At 38.2% G+C, this 23,346-nt stretch overlaps 1 protein-coding gene across 3 annotated transcripts in view; it reads left to right on the top strand.

Moving 5' to 3' along the window:
- klhdc8a (kelch domain containing 8A) overlaps nt 1-23,346 on the top strand; it is a 41,176-nt gene that overhangs the window by 11,479 nt on the left and 6,351 nt on the right. For 2 of the 3 annotated variants that reach the window (XM_087800466.1, XM_087800464.1), the window contains exons 3-6: nt 11,079-11,501; nt 12,031-12,241; nt 13,576-13,740; nt 15,462-15,680. In XM_087800466.1, coding sequence (XP_087656592.1) covers nt 11,259-11,501; nt 12,031-12,241; nt 13,576-13,740; nt 15,462-15,680 — 838 coding nt within the window. In that variant the 5' untranslated portion in view covers nt 11,079-11,258. Of the gene's footprint in view, nt 1-115; nt 239-11,078; nt 11,502-12,030; nt 12,242-13,575; nt 13,741-15,461; nt 15,681-23,346 lie in introns of all 3 variants that reach the window. The other variant, XM_087800465.1, reaches the window with a different exon arrangement.

The following is a 23,346-nucleotide window of genomic DNA, read 5'->3' as shown; positions in this document are numbered from 1 at the left end:
CCACCCTGCTGCCAAATTTCAGCCCCAACTGATTTGGTTTCAACTCGCTCATTTTACAACCTGAAACCTTTGCTGGCAGTGGTAGCTCGCTAATTCACTTCATCTTTACCAATAGAGACACAGGAACAGCTGGGCTGGAGCCCTCGCCGTGCTGATCACCTGTGAAATATGTAAATGACAGTGAGGCAGCCAGCAGCAGCGCAGCGGCAACTAAACGAAGATCCAGAGAGAGAAGCAGGTAATTTGTGTGCGCCATTGTTAAACCAACAATAGTGTAGAGCATTGTTATTTCTTACTGTACCATCTCTTTGTCAAGAGTGATTTATAATCGTGGGCAATGTGCTGATGGCTGGAGATAGGATTCATGCGGGGGGGGTGTTCATTGGCCATCGTTTGCTCTTAGGGGACTATAGGACGCCACCGCTCTCTCTCTGGCCTATTGATCGTGAGCGCAGGACTTGGGCTTCCGAGCGAAATTCTTGCCCGAGCCGAATCTCCAAAGCCTCAGAACCTGCACAGTTGACTGCATATTCTCCTAATCCTGTCTGGAAAGGCTTAGCCTCCAGGTAATGTGGGACTACATCTAATCTGGGAGCTGGTCAGGCAGCAGGTTGTGGGGACCCTGTGGAGCGAGGTGTGGATTCAGTTAGTCGAGAGAGGCTGAGCTGGGGACATAGTCAGCCAGGAAAGCTCAGTGCGTTCAGTGTGAAATGTACTTTATGTTCACACTGCAGAAGAGCTCTTGTTAAGAGCTGTGTAAATGTCAGGGACCAGCTATTGTGTGGAAGAGAAAGGCCTATTGCCTGCTTGTGCAACTGAAACATTTCTGTTAATCTGCAAACAAAAAACACTGCAGAAGTGGTTGGTTGGAGGAAAACAAGTAGCTTTTTAATACAAAAGTTGTGACTTCAACCCATCATGCACTTTTTGCTCAGTAAGAAAAACACAATTATTTGTATTTTATTAATAGCAAAGTAAAAAAAACAGACAATCTCAAGCTAATTTTATTTTAAGTTTACATTACAGCAACATTAGTCTTTCTTTTAATAATGTGTAAAAACCCAGCTAATAATGTAATTCCTTTCACAAGTCTTATTCATATTTTCACTTTCATACCACATACTCCCCATTAAAATGCCATCTTCCAAACAACAGCCTAAACCTGTGCCCAATTTATCCTGTGAATTTCAAAAAATATAAAATATTTTAATGAGGTTGTTTGTGCTTCCATCCTCTTAACCAGGTCTTGTGGGACCAGATTGATGTCTGTTCAGTTCTTCAAGTTTTGTAAGCTTGTCCTGGTTTGACGGAGATATATGTTTACAAACCTCTTTACAAAGTCTCATTCCTGTGCTCTAGCTAATGTTTGAGAAATGCAGAGCAAACGAAGGGGCTGAGAGTTAGGATACAATGCTTTTAGATTGCAGATAATTAAACATTTATGAAATGTTTTATTCAAACAAACATACGTTAGTGTTCCACTGGGAACTATATCAATGATGAATGAAGTTAACACAATGGGAGATTAAAGATACAGTGTTTCTATTCAATCCAACAACGTTGTTCAATGAACTAGTCAGTGTTTAAGGAACCATAAGAGAACCCAGATTTAATTCCTACTAAGAAATTGTTCGGCATGTATTCAAAAATAAAGCAGTGCTATAACATTTTAGCAAAAACTTGAGGTCAAGTCCTGTGATAGGCATATTCTGTTGTCCTGGTAAACACAGAATTAGTGCACATTTTAACATACTCAATGTATACTCAGGAATAGTTTACTTTACTTTCAATTATGATAGATTATTAAAAAAATTTAGATTAAAAAAAATCCTCTCTTATATGAAATTGAAAGATGATGTATTTACTGGATTATTGATTCCTTGATCTCAGGCTGTTTCTTATTATGTTTAAGATTGACAGGTTTAATCAATCTTTGGCAGTTTCTGTCCTGACTTGTGCAGTAAATTTTTGCTGGATAAAGATTAGTTGAAGCGTGGCAGAGCGGTTTTATCAGACTCAGTGAGGTGAAAGCTCTGGAGATGAATTTCGAAATGGCCAGTCCACTGTGAAAAACGGTTAGAGCTTATTCCGACACTCTTTCTAGCACGTACATACCAAGAGTACGTTTTAGTGAGCACGATGTTGACCCAAAGTCATTTTATGAAAATCAACCGTGCTTCAACTTTACGATTGGGATATAATACGAGATGGGATTATTTAGACCAAGTGGATTTTGAAGTTTTGATCCCTAAAGGTTTGTAACATGATTATATTCCTACAGAGTAAACGTGCACTCATTGAATTTCCAGAAGACAAAAATGAATCAATAAAACACTTTGCTGAGGTCAGCAAAGAAGAGAAAGAAGTAAATTATGATTTGATGAGAGAAAATGTCATAATTGTGTAGAATTTGGTCTGTTCACCAAACCATCAAAGATGTTTAGTGCTACAAAGATGAATTGATGGAGCCAGCAACTGAAGCTTCTGTTCAAATCACATTTCCACATGCAGGGCCGGCTTGAAAGGAGGATTAGAGGATTCTGACACAGGGGTGCATTTTTGAGAAGTTCAAAGCTAACCGCAGGTCAAAAGGAATGCCGTATCCGAGGCTGTATTGTGATGGTCAAAGCAGATTTAGCTGTTTTTTTACTCATTGGTCTTTAACCAGAATGTGATTAAATGTAGGGGAAATAAATCATTCCATCATTTATTTGCACAAGTTTACAGTTTTGGGATCATGAGGGAAAACTTACTCCTCATCCCTTAAAATAGTGTTTAAGTAGATTACCTAAAAAATAAATACTATTCATAAATTTGGTGTTCACTAAAATCCATATTCTAACTGAGATAAGTCTGCCAAATTAGGAACATATAGTTTATGGAACCAAAATCCAAATGAAAAAATGTGGGAACTGTGACACACATTCAATAACCTTAAAATCTACAATGTCACTTTTCTACTACAGTGAAACTTATTTATTGTTGATTCCCAGGTTCCTTCTTTTAACCTCCCTATAGAAGTTTGATCATTAATCAGAAGCAGTAACTACCTACAGTTGTATTTATAATATTAGTTTAGTTAATAGTTAATAATGTGATGGGTTCTTAAGGTAGAGGCAGGAGGTCCAGAATATCTGTGGTGAGCAGCTGAAGGCTTGAGCATCTATGGCACTGAGGTGTGTTCTGGGGATGATAAGCCGTGCAGAGGGTGTGGGTGGAAGTATCATGAAGCGGTCGCAGAGGTAAGTGGGAGCAAGTTTGATGAGGGGAAGATTTTCTGAGAATGGTCCCCACAACAAAGCAATAACAGGTGTATGATAAACAAACATGCCTAGTTGGAATTTTCTTCAGATATTGTCATCCGTTGTGTTACTATCTACGTCCGTTGCTGTGGCAACACCCTCAAAAGCTTCATGCAAAAGCAACTGAAAGTGTGATGTTCCATTTAAGCGGCATCAAAGCAGCAGAAGAGCGCTTTGGAAATGTGTTGCTTCAGTCTGTCGCCAAAGACTGGTTTTTCAAAATAACGAAAGAACAGGGATTTCAGACATTTACCGTTTGCTCAAAACTTCAACTGTGTTGATGGTTTCGCTCTCCCTTGCTGCACATAAGATAGAACCAGGGAAGTTAGAAGACACTTATATTTAGCACAAACACAACTCAACCCTCTTGCTTGCTGGGCCCCCAAATCGTGGTGCCACTGTGGTAAGCATCAAAGGGTCCATTGGATAATTTATTATACTTCCAGGCAAATACACATGAGTGTTTAATGTCTGCGGCTTAAAGACAAAAATATAAAAATGGAGTTTATATGGAACCAGCTATGCCTTCGTAATGTCGTCCTGTTTGTTTTATTTTTCCCCAATGCTGGCTTCATTGTTGCTTATAAGAGAGAGTAAAAACAAAATTTCTTTTCACAAGTCTGAGAAATTAATTTAAGTTTGAGGCTGAAGATGTTTTGCCTTTTTAAGTGTACCATAGAGGCGCATCTCATTGAGTGTATTTAAAATGTAAACTTAACTTACCTAATTACTTTGTATGCTTTGTATGTCACCATTATTTTCCCCATCATGAGCTTGGAAACCGATGACCTAAAGTCATTATCTAATGTCAATACACATATGTACAGCTCGTACCTCAATTCTTTTATTAGTTTAATCCTTTGAGTCTATTTAATATTTGTTGTACATCATGCTGCAAATGTTTCACTCTTTTCTACCATGTTACTTTTACTGTATGCTCCTTCTTTTCATTCAGTAGAATCTGTAATTGTTGACATCAGAAGTTACTATTAATCTCACAGGTTACGTTATAATGTAATTTAAACCTCATTTTATCCACATAGCAAGCCACTTTTGCCAGCATCATCCACATAATCTATACTGTGTGCTGAACCGTTTGAACCCCAGTCGAGGTCTCAGCAAGCACACAGGTAAATTATTAAGAGGATTTAACAATCCATGAACAATTTAACAGTTCACTTGTCCTTATTTGATCCCTCAGAGACGTCTCTGTTGCTGGTGATCTTCCTATCCCTGGCTGCTCTGAATCCATACTCTACTCCAATTCATTCCGATTAAATACGAACCACGTACCTAAACTGCACAACCCAGAGCCAAAGAATGATGACGTTTCAGCAACATTTTCAACCTCACCACTGTTGTAGTGCACGTGTCGGCAGTCGTCAAATACATCCCCGAAGCAAACACAAACCAAGACAATGATTTAGCAAAGCGTTATTACGTGAGCGCGATAGATTTGCTCAACACTTCTCCAGACACCTTCTCTAACACAACAAGAAACCTCTTAGAATGTCCTGCAGCTCGATGCTTGTTAACACGAGAGGCCTAGTGCCGTTAAAATACATTTTTCTTATCTTATTCTTTCTCATCTCTCCATCTCTAATTTTATGACCTTTGTTTTGTATACGTAGCCCTATTCATTTGTTTTATGTTAATTGCTTTGACAACATGTTGACATTAAGCATCTGCCACTAGAGTGTAAAACTGGCATTTTTCGTTGTTGTTTTTCTACATTCGAGTAATAAAAAAAGCACCAGGAACAGATGTTCATTTTCTCTGTATTAATAAAGTAGGTGAATTGTCATTTAAAACTTAAGTGGCGTCGATACCACTCTGTGATGGGGGCGATATTAAATCAACGATCACTTTATTACGCTTCCTTGAATAAATCAAGCCGTACGTCTGGAGTTTTCTCCCCGCGCTACGGAAGCTACGGGATTTACCACAGCGCCTAATTAAAAGTTTCAAGTTGGAGGCATGCTGATTGTAAATGATTTGAGGCAAGGCTGGTGGGCTTACCGTTGATCTCAAACTGTTCAGGAGTTAATTAGAAAAAAGGGGGGGAAAAAACAAGTGATGAACCAAATCAGATACAGGTTTGCAATTAATGCGGTCTTTGTGCCGGACCGACACAGACAGAGACCGTCTTGTTAACAAACACATGCCCGCCGGGGTCAGCCCTGCTGAGAACACCAACTTTTATTTGTGTCATCCTTCTTCTGTGAGCAGCTGTTTAAGCAATCAAGAAGCACAAGAATTAGGGGAAAAATGCTAAACCTGTGGACATCCCCCACTGACTCCCGTTGCCATGGCAATCGCTCTCTAGGTCCTCAGTTTGTCTTGAGCCTCTCTGGTTTACTTTCTCTTTTTCCAAGGTGTGACAGATTTAGACAGTGGAAGAAAAACATCATTGGATAAAAAAGGAGACCTTAGAGACAAATGCTGAACCATTAATACAATAATGAATGCTCCATTATCACCACCAACGATAATAAGTTCCTTTTTCGCTTTGATTTTGTTTAGCAGGGTTTATTTAAGGCAGCATATTCCCGGGTTAGTTTAATTTTGGATGAATCCTCCCACATCAATGACAGAACTTCCACCCACTTACCTTGTTGGGATGCATACAGAGGCAGAAAAGTGGGTTACTTGCAGAAGAGACGTCTGAGGGAGAAACAGAGAAACAACACAACACTATAGTGTTCAGGGAGCACCATTGTATTGCACTGGTTCAATCCGAGACACCAAAGTGTAACAACAAAAAACAATATTTCCTATGAATTGTTAGATCTGCACACTCCAAAATAAAAACATATGCGAACGACAGTAAATGCAAATTCAAGTTTTCTGGGTAACGTTTCTATCATTTAAATGACGCTGTCTATTCTGGCATACTCTAGTATGATGGGCAAATGCTACAAATGATAAAAATGAGTCGAAAACTGTCAAATAAGGACATAACAGAGACATAACAGATGGAGGGCAGAAAATGAATTGCTGTGCATTATTCATTTTTACTGTAAATCAAATAGAGGCAGTAACAACAATAATTACATCTGTAACACAGACCAAGGCAAACACCCACCAGCTCATGCCCATCACTGTTCTAGACAGAACCTTTCTTGTTGCTATTGATTGTTTGCATTGTTCCCCAAATACGTCCATGAGTCAGACTCAGAAGTTTATGATGTAAACGTCGTCAAGAAAGGATTGTGATTGATTTTTTATGACTATAGTGTATGTTATATAAAAGGACATTATTGATTTGATCTGGACAGTCTTGCATTCGTCATTACAACTAAGTTTATTTAAAAAGAATGTTTTCAATTCTCTGAAAAGATCATTAGCTATTGCTTCCGCCACCCCGAGCCCAGAGAAAAGAAGATTGTTATTGTAGAGTGAGCTCAGGCTGCCCTGCACATACATTTGCCCCAACATTATTCTTACAGAAGAGACAGAATCTGTTACAATAGTGTAACCGAATGTATTTTTGTGGGAAACAAAGAGGCTGAAACTTAGTTTGTAGCTGTGCAGCGCGCAGGTCTTTTTTATTTTCGTCATGTGGAACACACCCCCAACAACAACAAACTCGATCTACTTCCTTTTCAACCTCTTCAAAATAAAACAGCGGAAGTAAATATTAACACACTGGCCTAGAAGTCTGTTACAGTGGCATATATGCGGCATTTAGAATTACAAACACAGACATGCGGATTCGCACAGGACCGGTATTATCACCCAACATCTGTGTTTGGTGAATTACAGTAGGTCATTTGGGGCGGAATTATTACATTACAAATCGCAGACATGGCGCATTCGCACAGGATTAAAACTCAGATATTCTCTGCAATTATTACAAACTACCAGAGATACCCAGGTAATACTTATTCCGTGCGAATCAGACTGTTATTGAATTAGTAGAATAAAGCCCAAGATTATGGAGTGGATTTTAAAAATGAAGACACCCATCACGCATGTACAACGACACAAACATTGTGTATTTCTAATGGATAAGAAGCCTGCCATAAGAAGTTCCACCTGCTTCTATTTGGTTTTGTATGGATTTTTCCCTAATTCTTGTGCTGCTTGATAGCTTAAACTGCTGTTAATAAAGGCTCACAGAAGAAGAAGGATGACACAAATGTGGATTCTGAATTTGTTATGGGGTAGGGGGAAAAGAAAAACACAGTGTTTTTAAGGTTTGTCCAAGTGGATGCATTTTCAAGTCAAATCAAAGCTATAAAGTGAATAAATGACATGCAAGGACTAACAAGTTTAGTGTGTTTGTAAATTATTGGTGTGCTGAACATAAGAAGACATTTGCTAAGAACTGGTCTTCTATGTGTCAATCATTTTTTCACTGTGCCAAAAAAAGCTCAGGTGTCAGCATTGCATATCTAGCACTATCATAAAAGGATCCATAACCAAAGTTGAAGAGTAAAGATCCAATGGTATATATATATATTGGGGCAGAGCAGTTGCTTCACACATTTACAAATGCACAACTTCCAAAAAGCACAAAAAGTATTACAAAAGATTAGGTAAATGAGGCAGTCAAAATAGTTTTAACAACTAGTAACATGTCTATTGATAAAACGACGTGGCACTGCCTCTCTCTGGAGAAAACTGGAGAAAAGAAAGAAGAATAAAATATTAGGTTTTTAATGAAGAAACTTTATTGGTAATTATATATAATATAAGACGAGTTGACATTTATTGGCACTGCCACTATTATGTTTTATTAGAATATAAGTAATTAGTTAATATTACTAGTATTGGTATTATTATATGTTTATCCATTTTCTGTTGTTGTATTATTCAAGGAACAATTGCAGAACAGGCAGAACATTGTCATATGTGCCTATTTTAAGAAGTAAACATTTCTATCCGTCAGTTAGCGATTTATACCATTAATCTCTACATTCACCTTTAATGACTAGATATAGGGTCTTTGTGCCTCTTGGAACTATATCATCTACAAGGTTGGTTCATCCATTAAAATGTCCTGAAGTCCCTGAGAAAATTGGTTTAATTCCTGTGTGTCAATATAAACAAGCAGTTTCGCTTCAATGTGAGCGAAGATATACCGACATATCGCAATCTTTTAAAACATGAAGCAAGTTCAGAGAACAAGGGACAAATGAAAAACGACACTATTTTCTTTACTCTACAGCCATCATTTTACTGTAGACTCTTTTCTGTCAGTTTTCTTCCGGCTAAAACCTGAAGCTCTATCGATTGACAGAAAGTGTTTCTCTTCTATATACTAGGAAACTGTGAGGGACACACAGAGAAACATTGGACTGGGCACCGATCATAGTGTGTAGATGGATATTATGTATCGATATTTCTTAAAGGTTTTGTAAACTTCTTGTAAAGTTCATTCTGATGAAGCAGAGAAGCGAGAAGAAACTTATTTGCAGTTCTCTAGTATAGATTGGAAGTACGTCTAGATTATCAATATTGATGATGAGCTCTAAGACTAAATGGTTCACTGAGCTCATGTGTAGCATTGAAACACCGCTTTATACAATATATATATTAATGCATTTCCCTTTCTCCAGTAACAGTGGGGAATAGTAAGCAAGAATGCCAGTAGGATTTTCATTCATGTGAGAAAATTAATGTAAATCATGGCTAACATGCGTATCAAACCTCCCCCCCCGGGTCCTACTGTTGCTACACATAATTAGCTAAATATAGCTACAGGCTACTGGTTAACAATGTAAACAAACAGTGCCGCTTGTTCATCTCACATTAAACCTCTGAGTCTGAAACGTTGATTGATTTCATATTTTTGTAAGTACTTGATTGATTTCTTTACTAGATTCTGTCGCTTTTGCAAACTTAATAAATGATGCATCAATATCCCTTTATTCTTCCCTCATTGGGGAAATGTATCTCTTTTTAAAAAGAGCTTCTGCATCGTCAGTCCAGTCCAGTCTGTTGTTCTGGTGAACTATCCACGTGAATCCATGTACCCTGGATTCACCAGTGCAGGTCGAGAACATTGATGCTTCTCTGTGGTTGGATTGACACAAGTCCACATTGACCTGCTTCAACTCCAACTCAACCCCAGAACGTCTCCATTCTTGGAGTCCGGCAGAAGTCCTCACGTGTATAGGTCAGTTTTTAAGATGGTCCAAAATCCATATCGTAATATTTTATTATATATTATTTATATGGTCCATACTGGCATGACCAAGCGAGTGAGAGGTCAGCGCCACCAGCTTGCAGTCATTGAGCTCCTTCAGGTGGATTTCTTTGGCTCTGGAAATCAGGCAGGATGTCTTCCACAGCTGTGGGACAATGTTCAGGTTGAACATGTGCTGCACAATTCCACACAGCTGCTCCGCTAGGATTTCAGGAGCCTGGAGCAGATGTGATCTGGACCTTCCTCGCCTTCATCCTCCTCAGCTGTGTGCCCACCCTGCTCCTCCTCCAATCTGGGAATTAGGTTCTTCATGGCCTAAGATGGTTTTCCAGACTGTTCCAGATCTCTCTGGTGTTAGAGCCTTTATGTCAGGATGATCCAGACTTGTTATGAGATGAAAAACTGCACTGTCCTGGTGTGTACAATGTGTTCCACACATATATGTCCTCTCCATGAGCATTACTGAAAAATATCCAGGTTCAAAGGACTTTGAAAACAAAAGCAAAATGTCTTTGAAATTGAAGTTGCACTTAAGTTGCATGCTAAAGTTTGCACGCGTCATGGTTTCATTCGTTCGGAAGTGTTGCGCCGCATCACTGAAGTGCCTTGATATCTACCAAACATTATTTTGCTCATGATGTCACATGAATTGTATGGTATAGTATATGTCTAGTTTGTTTCTAACTATGCGATATGATATCTTCAGCTCACGGTATGATTTGATTCAAGTTTAGATTGTTGCACTCTATTTTTGTTGAGATAATATAACTGAAAGCCAAGATATATACAAACATCAGCTTTGAAAGCAGCTGGAATCGACTGTATCCTCTCGTCCTCAGTCTCCGCCAAGATCCAGTGGGACTTCATTGTCATTTTTTTCATTGTTTCATTGATGTTATGACTGCTGCCATCTAGCAGCCAGAAGTTTAGTTGCGACACAAACGTACAAAAATGCCTCAAATGTTTGCATTCAAATTGTAAATAAAAATTTGTATCGATTTATTTTCCACACTTTATTGAATTCACATAAACCAAATTATCTATGATATGAATAAAACATGATGTAATAAACAAAACAAAACAAAACATTTAGTTAAAAAGTAATACAATATGATGAAGACAAATACATTTAAATATATATATATATATACTGTATATATATATATATATATATATATATATATCAGTCTATTGATTTTTTTTCTTACACCCTATAAATGTGATTTTGCTGACCCCATATTGACAGCGAAAAATAAAGAAACCTGTCTTGAATCCTGCTCTGGGAATACTAGTGTTTAATAGCACATTGAAATCAATGCACCTTCTTATGGACAACTGTTCTTTTGTGTTTAATTTGTGTTATTTTCATGAGTAAAGCACCAATAAACAAGAAAAGTTTTAGTGCTGTTCTTTATCCTGTGCTGTAACCTCATGTGTTTGCGTCTCTCCAAATCGAATTATCTGTCCATCTTTTTATTTATCTTTCCAAAAACACCTGCCTCTGCTCTAATATTTAGTAATAGACTTAAACCTTCTGAAGCAATTTTCATATAATTCACATTCTCTTGTACTCTGCAGCATGTTGCACCTCTGAATCCATTTTCACCTTCTATCTCGCCCAGGACCTGGTGTTAGACGGGAAGCTCCGACCCCCCCAAACCCCATGGGAGATGGGTTCAGCCTGGCCTTTAACTAATCCAACACTCCTGCCACTTACCACCGCTTCTACAATCCCATAAACCACTGCTTCATCCCCCGAGAGCTTTGTCTTGGCCCAGCGTGTCCTCTCACACCTACATCGTATGCTCTCCTTCACCGATCCTCTTGTCAAGTCAGCCCCCTCCTCACTTACTGGGAAAGGCTCTGACAGCTCAGCAAGCATGGCGGTGCCGGCTGCCCATGAGTTCCACTGGCAGAATCTGGCCCAGCTGTCGAGTGGACGCGTCTACCACACCCTGTCGGAGGTAGGGGGGCAAATGTACATGCTGGGAGGGTGCGACGCCGGAGGAAGACCCTGTGCCTCCCTCGACGTCTATTCCCCAGAGGTATGCTGCTCTGTTCGATGTGAGAAAGATCCATATGCATTCTATATGTCTGTAGGAAATTAATGACACGGTGAAACCGATACATAATAGGATAAAAAATACAATATTTCTCAGTATTGATAAAAAAAGCAAACTCTCTCTGAACTATTGATCTCCTGATTTGGTTCATTTCGAGGATTTTGTTTCACCTGAAAAATCACAAAAAAGTACAGTACTACACTCAATATTCATTTATTAAATAATTGCTTGATCCACCATAGTAAGTAAGTAAGTAAGTAAGTAATATTTATTTATATAGCGCTTTTCGAGACCAGGGTCACAAAGCGCTTAGACAATCAAATATTAGACATATTGCTTAGACAAATGCTTAGACATATTGATAGTAACAGATACCCTTCTATAAATATACTATAAAAAAAAGAGAAATGAGCTTGAACTTATATCATAAACTCTCCATTTATGTAGAGTTGTGAAATCTGTTTTATTTTTATGAACATCTTTTCAATCCACTTCTTTGATACTGCTCAAGGGTGACCGCTGGATAAGTTTGCCCCCCATGACTACCCCACGTGCCGGAGCAGCAGTGGCCGTGCTCGGGAAACAGCTGTTGGTGGTGGGCGGTGTGGGAGAGGACCAGACCCCCATGAAGGTGGTGGAGATGTACAACACGGACGAAGGACGGTGGAGGAAGAGGAGCGCTCTGAGAGAGGCACTGATGGGCGTGTCCGTTACTGTCAAAGGTATCGAAAATGAGGTGATGAGTTTCACTCTTATCACTTCCTCATTGAATTGTCTACTTCCTATATTTAGACCCAAACAATTGTTTGAGTGGGTGACTTATATTACTGGTATTTAGCAAAACATCCTTTTTTTTAAAAAAAAAAAGGATGTGTGTTTTGGTTATTTTATTATAATTTTCATTATTAGTTTATATTCTGCTGAATATATTTTTTTTTAATCATTATATTGTATTGAAACTATCATGTTTAACTTATTTACATTGCATTCTGTCACTCTCAGTTGAAGTGTGCATTTTAGAATTCTCCTCTTTTTTTGGTGGCACAACTTATAGAATCAGTGGCTGGATATTTTTCTTTTCCCCTCTATAACAGTTGTAGAAAGAACCATCAAGTAAAACATATAATAATAATAATAATGTAAATATTTCTTGCCATCTATAATGAAGCTTTTACTATATTTTTACCTCTGAAGTACTTGTTTATGCTTTCTCATGAACCTTTCCTACTTGATTTATGGCTGAAAAGTGAATCAACTTAAATAGATATGAAACTTAGTAGTTTTGTTAACATGACTCAAATAAGATTGTATTTAACATATTAATCTTGGTCAGTCGTAATAGCTCAACAACATTTCCGGATTTAGTAGTTAAATAATCTATCTTCATATTTTCCTTTGAAGTACAATAGTGGACGTTGGTGCAATATGTTCCTGTATAGTATGAATCATAGTACACATCTATTTATTTGATATATTAAAACCAGATATTGTTACTTTTTCCGTTTAGCCTGAAAATCCCTGCCAGAGAGCGTTCCACAGATAAATGCTGTCAAAGTGCACGCCAACTTTTGTGCTGCTGCATTTTTCTATTTAGCAGAAACTTCGATCTTCACTCCTGTGCGTACAGTTTCCTCCCCAAACTATTTGAGTGAATGCAATGCTGCAGTGACTGTAATGTCGATGAAGCCAAATGAAAACGAATATTGGATTTTCAAATGGATAGTCAGACACCTCATTGACAAAATGATGACATATCTATTGATTCTGGACGACGTATCTCCTGATAATATATCAGACGATGAACTTTAGATAATGACTTTCACTTCACCCCTGAATGAATACAAATTGTTTTGGAAACTTCTGGATGTTAAACACACCGTGAATTGATAAAGTCTGGTGTTGGATCCCTGAAGCTTCTTCCTGCTGGTAATTAATTTAAACCTCTTTCACACCTTTCCTCATTTTTAATTTCCCTCTTCCACCCGATTATTTATCCTTCTTGTACTTCATGTGTAAAACTTATTATTCAGTCTTGACTTGTGTTGTTTGACCACAGACAACCGGGCTTTAGCGGTTGGGGGGATGGGAGCTGATCTACTTCCTCGAAACATCCTGCAGCAGTACGACCTCCGAAAAGACGTGTGGGCGCTGCTTCCTTCCATGCCGACCCCACGATATGATGTCAATTCATACCTGTTGGACAACAAGCTCTATGTTGCAGGTAAGTAAGTAAGTAAGTCATTTTTATTTATATAGCGCTTTTCCAGACCAGGGTCACAAAGCGCTCAAACAATCAAAACAATATTCAATAAAGTATATATTTTAAAGGTCAAGATAAAACTGATAACACAACAGGAGTTCCAGAAAATCAAGGAAAAGCCTGAACAAATAGAAACGTCTTAAGATGTTTCTTAAAGGAGTCAGTAGATCCATCAAGCGCAAAGAGAGAGGAAGATCGTTCCAAAGCTTAGGAGCAACAGCCTGAAAATATTTCTCTCCTCTGGTCCTGAGCCGTGTGTGAGGAACCATAAGTAGATTCTGATCCACAGACCTCAGAGCCCGAGCTGGGGTGTAAGGCTGGATCAGATCACTGATGTAAGGAGGGGCCTGACCATGAATAGCTCTGAAAGTAAAACCAGAATTTTAAAGTTGATCCTGAAAGAAACTGGAAGCCAGTAAAGAGTTTTAAGGATCAGAGAAATGTGAGTTCTTCTACTTGAGCGGGTTAGAATTCTCGCTGCAGAGTTCTGAATCAACTGCAGGTGAGACAGCTCCTTCTTGTTAAGACATGAAAACAAACTGTTAAAATAGTACAGACGAGAAGAAACAAACGCATGGATTAAAAGCTCCAGGTATGCATGGTAGTATTAGAGAGCATTTTGTCTACCAAGTAAAAGACAAACACAACATACAGTAAAATAAAAAAATAAAAAAACTACCTTAAACTCACACCAAGAAGTGATAAAGCCATATAGAAGTATTTTAGTGAATCGATGGTATTCTCTAATGTCTTTATGAGTAGCTTCATGAAACAACATCCTATATTTTAGAGGCCAGTAGTTTGAACCGACACTTGATTTGAAGTTTCAATAGAAAAGCTCTTCCGAGTAATAGATTATAGAGTAGAGAGTGCTATATAATGGTCTCAACAAAAAAAAAGGACACCGCTTTATACTAGAATCCACATGTGGATGCTGAACCCTGCCAAAGTCTAATGACTTCTTAGTCAGCACTTCTCCAAAGAGTTGTGGAAATCTCATTAAAACTGAACTTTCTTGAGCTACATTCTTTACAAACTAACACCAGCAGGAAGATAACATATTTCCTTTCAGTTGTTTTCGAAAAGGTTTAGGAATCGTTTTGAATAACAATTCCACTCATGACACCCATTATGCTTAGAGATCTCAAATATTAAATAATTCCTTGCTGTGAAAAACCAAGAACTTTTCATGTGCATAATCCAAAATGACTACATAAACATAGAAACAAAACATCTCACTTACACAAATGTGACATACACATTTATTAAAATATGATTAAGATAAATGTACTGTGTTGATCCCTATGAAAAGTAAATGTACTCAACCACTGCTACAACCTTGAGTCTGTGCAGTTTTTTCCTTGTCTTTGCTTGGATCCATCAACTATCTTATGAAGACCAATGTATTATTATTATATAATATATGAGCTTCATCAATATAGTCAACATGAAGAAAAGAGGAGAATGCACATGACGAGGTTAAGGTGAAGGAAGCCTAATCGCCAGATGAATGATGGGATGGCAGAAGCCAAGGAATTATTATTGATTTAGTTTTTTAATGGTCAAAATGTTGTATCACTTTTCCTTTTTTCAATGATCTTCATTTTTATGTTTAAAAAATGTCTCATAATTGCAGCAGTCACTCTGCTCTTCACATAAGGCTCTGTATTGCCGTCCCACAGGAGGCCGCCAGTGCAAGCGCCCGCTCAAGATCTTCGAGATGTTCGACACGGAGACGCGCTCCTGGTCGACGTTACCCACCATGTCCTGCAGACGTTCATACGCCGGAGTGATCTGGGACCCGGCGGGACGCTTATGTCTGCTCGGAGGACTAAGGCAGGGAGGAGGCAACCAGAGCTCCAAGTTCACCAAGAATGTGAACATTTTCGACACCAACCAAGGTAATGCATCCGAAACAACAAAAGTTATTGTGTATATTATGATAAAAGTCATCAGAAATGCCTAAATTCTGTCTTGAAATGACGAGGTAAACCTTATTTTGTAGATATGTGACAATGCTACATAGATTTGACAGCATTTTCTCTGAAATGTGACCAATAATGTTGGTCAGTACCATGAATATTTTTTTTACTATATCAAATAAATAGCAAAACGGTGTCAGAATCCAAACCAAACTGAAAAGAAATCTGAAACAGACCAGACTCTGGTTGAGCAAACTCCCATTAACATACAAAGACCCTTCAATGAGCTCAGCGCTGGTCCACTGTTCCGAGACAGAAAAAGAAAATCAAACTTCAGCTAAGGCACTTTTGAACACACTGTAACAGGGTGTTTTTTTTAATATATGTAAACAAGCCTTGGCGTCTAACATAGTAGTTAAGTCACCAGAAAGGCTACTTCCAGAACTTATTCTAGTAACTCCTGAAATAATAGTAATAGACTCTATTGGCGTGGAGCGGCAAAAAGCAGTTTAACCCAAACAACAACCTTAGGTTAGTAAGTAAGTAAGTAAGTAAGTCATTTTTATTTGTAGAGCGCTTTTCCAGACCAGGGTCACAAAGCGCTTAAACAATCAAAACAATATTCAATAAAGTATATATTTTAAAGGGCAAGATAAAACTGAGAACACAACAGGAGTTCCAGAAAATCAAGGAAAAGCCTGAACAAATAAAAATGTCTTAAGATGTTTCTTGAAGGAGTCAGTAGATCATCAAACACAGAGGGAGAGGAAGATCGTTCCAAAGCTTAGGAGCAACAGTCTGGAAGGATTTCTCTCCTCTGGTCCTGAAGTGTGTTCAGGAACCATCAGTAGATTCTGATCCACAGACCTCAGAGCCCGAGCTGGGGTGTAAGGCTGGATCAGATCACTGATGTATGGATGAGTCTGACCATGAATAGCTCTGAAAGTAAGAACCAGAATTTTAAAGTTGATCCTGAAAGAAACTGGAAGCCAGTGAAGAGTTTTAAGGATCGGAGAAATGTGAGTTCTTCTACTAGAGCGGGTCAGAATTCTCGCTGCATAGTTCTGAATCAACTGCAGGTTGTTCAGACATGAAAACAAACTGTTGCAATAGTCCAGGTGAGAAGACACAAACGCATGGATTATAAGCTTCAGATCATGTTGTGACAACATTTTCCTAGGTTTAGAGATTTTTCTAAGTTGAAGGAAACAGTTTCTGGTCAGTTTTCTGCAGTGTTGAACTAGAGACATGTCTTTATCAATTACAACACATCAACCTGTACTCTGCTGGGGCGATCCTAGTTAAGAAACTGTATAAGCAGGCACACCCCAGGTCGTTGCCTCTTACCAGAGTTAAAGAAAGTCCCGACCCTCTCAATTATATCGATACTAGAGCCTGACATGAGTGTCAAGGTGAGTCCCACGACACCTGTTGGTACTTTCAAGCCTCAGAAAACAACTCTTGGTAAAGAGGTAAACTTCCATTTCACAAGGCCTTCATCATAAAAGTTTCATTATCTCTGTTTGATTTTTTTTGTGGAGCTTTCATGAATTTATAGCACTTTGTGGATTTATCACAAAAAAACTAACTCAGACACCATAAGACAAAAAATAAGACACAACAAATCATGGAATAATCTCACAAAATATTGTCATTGTCCTGAACTGAAACACAAAACATTCCCTAATGTTAAGACTTATTTATTTATCGTCATATTCAGCTTTCCCTGCCTACCACAGTCTAAAATGCAAATGATTACGCAGGAGTGTATCCATTAATCATCCTGCTGTCACTGTCAACATGCATCTTCATTAAACCACCAGGTAAAGATACGTTGAGCGCTGCTTTCTCCAGAGATGGTGTGGCAAAGGCATCCCGGAGTAACAGGTGAACAAATTGAAGCGGGACAGGAAGGAGAAATAGGGGAGCCAAAAATCGATAAGTCATTTTCGACAGTTGGATACGCTAAACGGTGCGGAATGAAGGCAAACCATACAGGGCAAATAAAAGCTGAACGTGTTGGCGGCGATGGTAATGTATGATAAGATGGATAAGATTTGCCTTGTGTTGAGGAGAGATGAGTTCTCTCACCAGGGATTATAGGGATGTACTCATGTAGAACTACATGCTACACACACACACACACACACACACAGAAAATAGGTGCTTCTCTTGTCTAATTCTGGTCACAATGAGACGGGAGATGAGCTTTGGGGATGACGAGCGCTTTAAATTACAAGATCCAGAAACAGATTGCTTTTGTTATCTATCTCCAGCGATATCACCGCGTACACACAGTCACGCAATCTGCTGTTGTGCAGTAATATTCTATTACTGCGCTCCTCCATATCGGCGGTATTAGCAGCTCCACTGCTGGGCTTCTGCAGATGTGCGAACGCCAGCGGTAAAAATGAAAATGTAAACATGAAAAAATGAACTGAAAAATTGAAAGGTGTCAGACAAAAAGTTTACAAATCTGGACGATGCTTTCTCCCTCCACAAAATTCTAGTAGGTATAAACAGAAGATAAATTATGCAGAAGAAGAAAAAAAATAGTTTTTTTTTTTTTTTTAATCTACTTTTGTATGATCTTGAGAGGCAGGACTTCCTGATCTCCAGCTATTTCACGTCTACTTCTGTTGATTAGTTAGACTCAGTTTGGAGTCTCTTTCACATTAAAAATATTGAGTACACTAGCATTTTTTAAACTCTCCACCCATTGCCTTTGGACTTCAAAACTAACACAAAATGCAGTTTTGATCCCCAGCTGATATGCTGCTTGGCTGCCTCCACACTCCCACTCCATCCTCAGCAGGTTGATGAAATTGGACCAAATAAGTCCAATTACAAACACAAAGTCTCTGTTCTCTGTGGTCGGTGAATATTGTAACAATGAGATGGAAAATAGAATCTGGTATCCAGAAAAAAAAACACTTTTTTTTATCCTGATTGAATCAAAAACCAGATATAAACCAGGTTTGGGAGCAAATACAAGAGTGGTTTTCTTCTGTCAGTGGTTGCTAGATTACTTTCTCTGTGTACGCACTTTATTGTACAAACATCTTAAACACATCTGTCTTGCTGTAATTAAAAAAGAAAAGTTAAATATTAACTTTTTGTTAATTGGTGTAATTTGTGTGTTTTCTCTGTAGCTCTGAGGTGCTGCTATGCAATGAGAAAGCCAGCTGTAGATTCTGTACAGCTTAACAAAAGTTTAATTATATAGATGTTTACTTCATTTCATGGAACAATTTTCAGAGGATACATAACAATTACTATTTAATTTAGTCTATTCGTGCTCGGAAATACACGTTGATTTCATTTTACCTGCCATCACAGACTCCAACATGGAGGCCTCTGTGTTCCCTGAGCAGAGACAAAGAATCATCAAATCACTTTATAGCTGTTCATTACATCCGAGACGAAGCACTTCTCTCTTCCCGCGTCGACATTTTGGCAGCTCGACAGTCACACGACGATTTATTGATATTTTAGCGAGCTGATGAAATATGGAAATTATGCAAAGCAGGAGTATTTCCCAAGCTGCTTTATTTACTTCTGTAAAGTCTCGGTGAAAAGAGCCGCCGAGAGCAGCATGATGAAAACTGTTCAGTTGGATGACACTCTCCTGATTCTACTGTCACTTTTGGCCTCGGTTTTATACTTTATGCCTGAGCATGAACATGAACATATTCAAACATTCTTCAGCTTTAGATGACAAATCATTTGCTCAAATATTTACAGAGTTTTACACACAGATTTATCTGAGATTTATCCATGAGAGGATGCAGGTTGATTTCCTTCAGCCAATACAATTACAATTCTGTTTGTCTGTCTGTCTGTCTGTCTGTCTGTCTGTCTGTCTGTCTGTCTGTCTGTCTGTCTGTCTGTCTGTCTGTCTATCTATCTATCTATCTATCTATCTATCTATCTATCTATCTATCTATCTATCTATCTATCTATCTATCTATCTATCTATCTATCTATCTATCTATCTATCTATCTATCTATCAATCATCTATCATCTATCATCTATCTGTCTATCTGTCTATCTATCTATCTATCTATCTATCTATCTATCTATCTATCTATCTATCTATCTATCTATCTATCTATCTATCTATCTATCTATCTATCTATCTATCTATCTATCATCCATCTATCTATCTATCTATCTATCTATCTATCTATCTATCTATCTATCTATCTATCTATCTATCTATCTATCTATCTATCTATCTATCTATCTATCTATCTATCTATCTATCTATCTATCTATCTATCTATCTATCATCTATCATCTATCATCTATCATCTATCATCTATCTGTCTATCTGTCTGTCTATCTATCTATCTATCTATCTATCTATCTATCTATCTATCTATCTATCTATCTATCTATCTATCTATCTATCTATCTATCTATCTATCTATCTATCTATCTATCTATCTATCTATCTATCTATCTATCTATCTATCTATCATCTATCATCTATCATCTATCATCTATCTATCTAACTATCATCTATCATCTATCATCTATCTGTCTGTCTGTCTGTCTGTCTGTCTGTCTGTCTGTCTGTCTGTCTATAGATATGACGAAGAAGAAGTTGTATTAGTTTGGAAGTCACTACCCATCATTTCTACACTGTGTGGAAGAAACAACAATCAGTACAAGCGTACCACCATGTTTATTATGAAGGGAGAGGATGTTGCTGGAAGTGTTTCTGTTTGTAATGACAGATTGCATATGTATTGTATATAAAGCGCTCGCAGATGAAGTCTATGGTTTTTATATTGATATTCATCTTGTCCCCTGGTTATATTTGCCTGCCTTTTCAACTAGTTTTCTGTTTGTCCTCTTCTTTATTTTGTCTAATGTTTACCGGGTACTCATTAAAGTCCTCCCTTATTTCTTGTTTATCTCCAATTCTTCTTCCTAATAGATCCATAATTAGGTATTTGTTTGGCTTTTTATTTCATTTCTATAATAAATTGTATCTAAAATCGTCTTTGATGTTACTGCAACTAGTTTGCAGACATCGTCTGAAGCACTTCTATGTTGCCTGCCTTGTTATTTCATTCAGTTTGTTGTTGCATATTTTATACTCAATTTCAGCTCTTTTAGTTTTCCAAGTTTTTTATCTTCTTTTATGCATTTTTACTGGCAAACCAATGGTATCTTATCATATGTATTGTAACAGTATGCATTTGTAATTAACTTACTTTTTATTAAATTGATATGTATCCATAAATTGATTATATGAACTTTTCACATCATTTCTTTAAATCATTTTTCAGTCCCGTCTTCTGAAGTTATCAATTTGTCTCATGTCCTTTGACTTGTGTAACATCAGTCATCTCTGATTGATCAGAGTAAATGATTAAGTCTGGCAAATGATCAATTATGTCGGTGTAAAACAGCCTGTTTCTAATTATCCATCTAATGATGTAGTCTCTCAACCTTACACTAACAGTCTTTATTCTTGTCAGATTTTGTAATCAATAGTTTGAATCCTCTCCCGTACATTCCATCCAGAAAGTGAGTCACATATAGTGACTCTTGTTCTTGTGATAGATCTATTGGAAAGTGTTTTACTTTCCTACATGTCTTTAACACATGATGCATTTTGTACTTCTGATCCCTGCGTTTTCTACACAGTACTCACGGTTGTCTTAGAAAAATGATGTCACAACACGATCTGGAGCTTGTAATCCATGCATTTGTATCTTCTCGTTTAAACTATTGTAACAGTTTGTTTCATGTCTGAACAAGAAGGAGTTGTCTCACGTGCAGTTGATACAAAACTCTGCAGCGAGAATTCTGACTCGCTCTAGTAGAAGAACTCACATTTCTCCGATCCTTAAAACTCTTCACTGGCTGCCAGTTTCTTTCAGGATAAATTAAAAAAAATATCTAGTTCTTACTTTCAGATCTATTCATGGTCAGGCTCCTCCTTACGTCAGTGATCTGATCCAGCCTTACACCCCAGCTCGGGCTCTGAGGTCTGTGGATCAGAATCTACTGATGGTTCCTGAACACGCTTCAGGACCAGAGGAGAGAAATCCTTCCAGACTGTTGCTCCTAAGCTTTGGACATTTTTATCTGTACAGGCTTTTCCCTGATTTTTTGGAACTACTGTGTTTGTCTTATGTTGTCTTGACCTTTTAAAATATATATTTTAACTGTGTATTGTTTTTGATTGTTTAAGCGCTTTGTGACCCTGGTCTAGAAAGGCGCTTTACAAATAACCTTTACATATTACTCAACTACTTACAGTTACTTTGGTTAACACACACTTGAGTTTTGTCTCATAAACAGTACCTTCTAAGGTACATTTTAGATCCTTTTCCACACGTTTGGTCACTCGACCCTTTGTTAGTTGAATTGATGTCTTACATTTCAAAACCATTTGCCTTTTTACTACTTTTCTCGAGGTTCTTTTGAAGGATGCAAACAGTCCAACACTGACATTGCTCGTCATATGTGTGTATGACTTTGAGAAAGAGCAGCTAAGTTACCTCGGCTCGCTGAAGAAAACTTTACTCACCTCCCAATGAGCCACTGCAGCCGAACAACCATGAAATCTTCAGGGGTCCGCGAGAACAGCGACATGGAAAGCCAAATATGAAAGTGCTTCTATCGCCGGCATGTAATCATTAGTTAGTACCGGCAGTCGTTGGGATAATGGTTTCCCTGAATTTATCATGGTCACAGAACGCATCAGCCTCCTTTTAATTTGTGTCACGAGAGACAATTACAAGCGAAGGAGATTTCGCTGGAATGAGTTACCGGCATATTTCAAAGACCGGCGTTCGGAGAATACCTTCGTCTCTCTCTGCGTCTTTTGTCCTCCATCCTCATTGTCTCCGTCTCGACTGGCTCTTTCTCCTGCATCCTGATGAGGAGAATGTTATGTTCGCAGGTGTTTCATTTACAAAGCAAAATATCAACCAAGAGTCTTGGACTAGGAGGGTCTTACTGCTACAGCTGTGATTCTCCTGGTTCTTGGTCGCCTTCAGGCATCTGGGAATGATAAGCAAGGACAAGCCTCGATTCTCTTGCTTATCTGTCTTTTTATGTCTTTTTTTTTTTAGTCCTAAATGAACATTTCAGACATTGAGAGTAAAAAGGGTGTATGCAGACATCTGGTGTCAAATGCATACAAAACAGAGAATAGAGAAAAACACAAAATGGAGAAATGCCTCATCCCGAAAGGTTTCCGAGTCGTTCAGGGCGACGGGACAAAAAAATCAAACCGGTGAAACAATAGGTGAGCAAGGCAGCAGGTGAGATAAGGAAAAAGGCATCAAGGACAAACTGCTCGAGTGTCCTCCACGTAATTGAAGCGGGCGGGAAAGGACAACACACAAGTTCCTCATTACAAAGCGCCGCAGCATCCAGTAAGGGTCACCATCTGGATCCTCGCTCCTCCTTCATTCTCTTTTACGGTTGTGTCTGTCGACCTTCTCGCCTCTGCGACTGAATAACAAGACACTCAGGAAACGGGCAGAAGTAGCGGCAAAGATATGAGATGACGGAAGCATCCAAAGACATCCTGCAGCAGCGATATTTCCTAGAAAGGTTGTTTAATACGAGTAATCTCTTGATTTTTGTTACCTCTCTGGCTGTGAAGAAATATAG

Source organism: Callionymus lyra, chromosome 10 (assembly GCF_982586985.1).
Source record: "Callionymus lyra chromosome 10, fCalLyr1.hap1.1, whole genome shotgun sequence".
In the NCBI taxonomy this organism is placed as follows: Eukaryota; Metazoa; Chordata; class Actinopteri; order Syngnathiformes; family Callionymidae; genus Callionymus; species Callionymus lyra.
The sequence above is the reverse complement of the archived record's forward strand: the minus strand, read 5'-3'. Positions and strand labels throughout refer to the sequence as shown.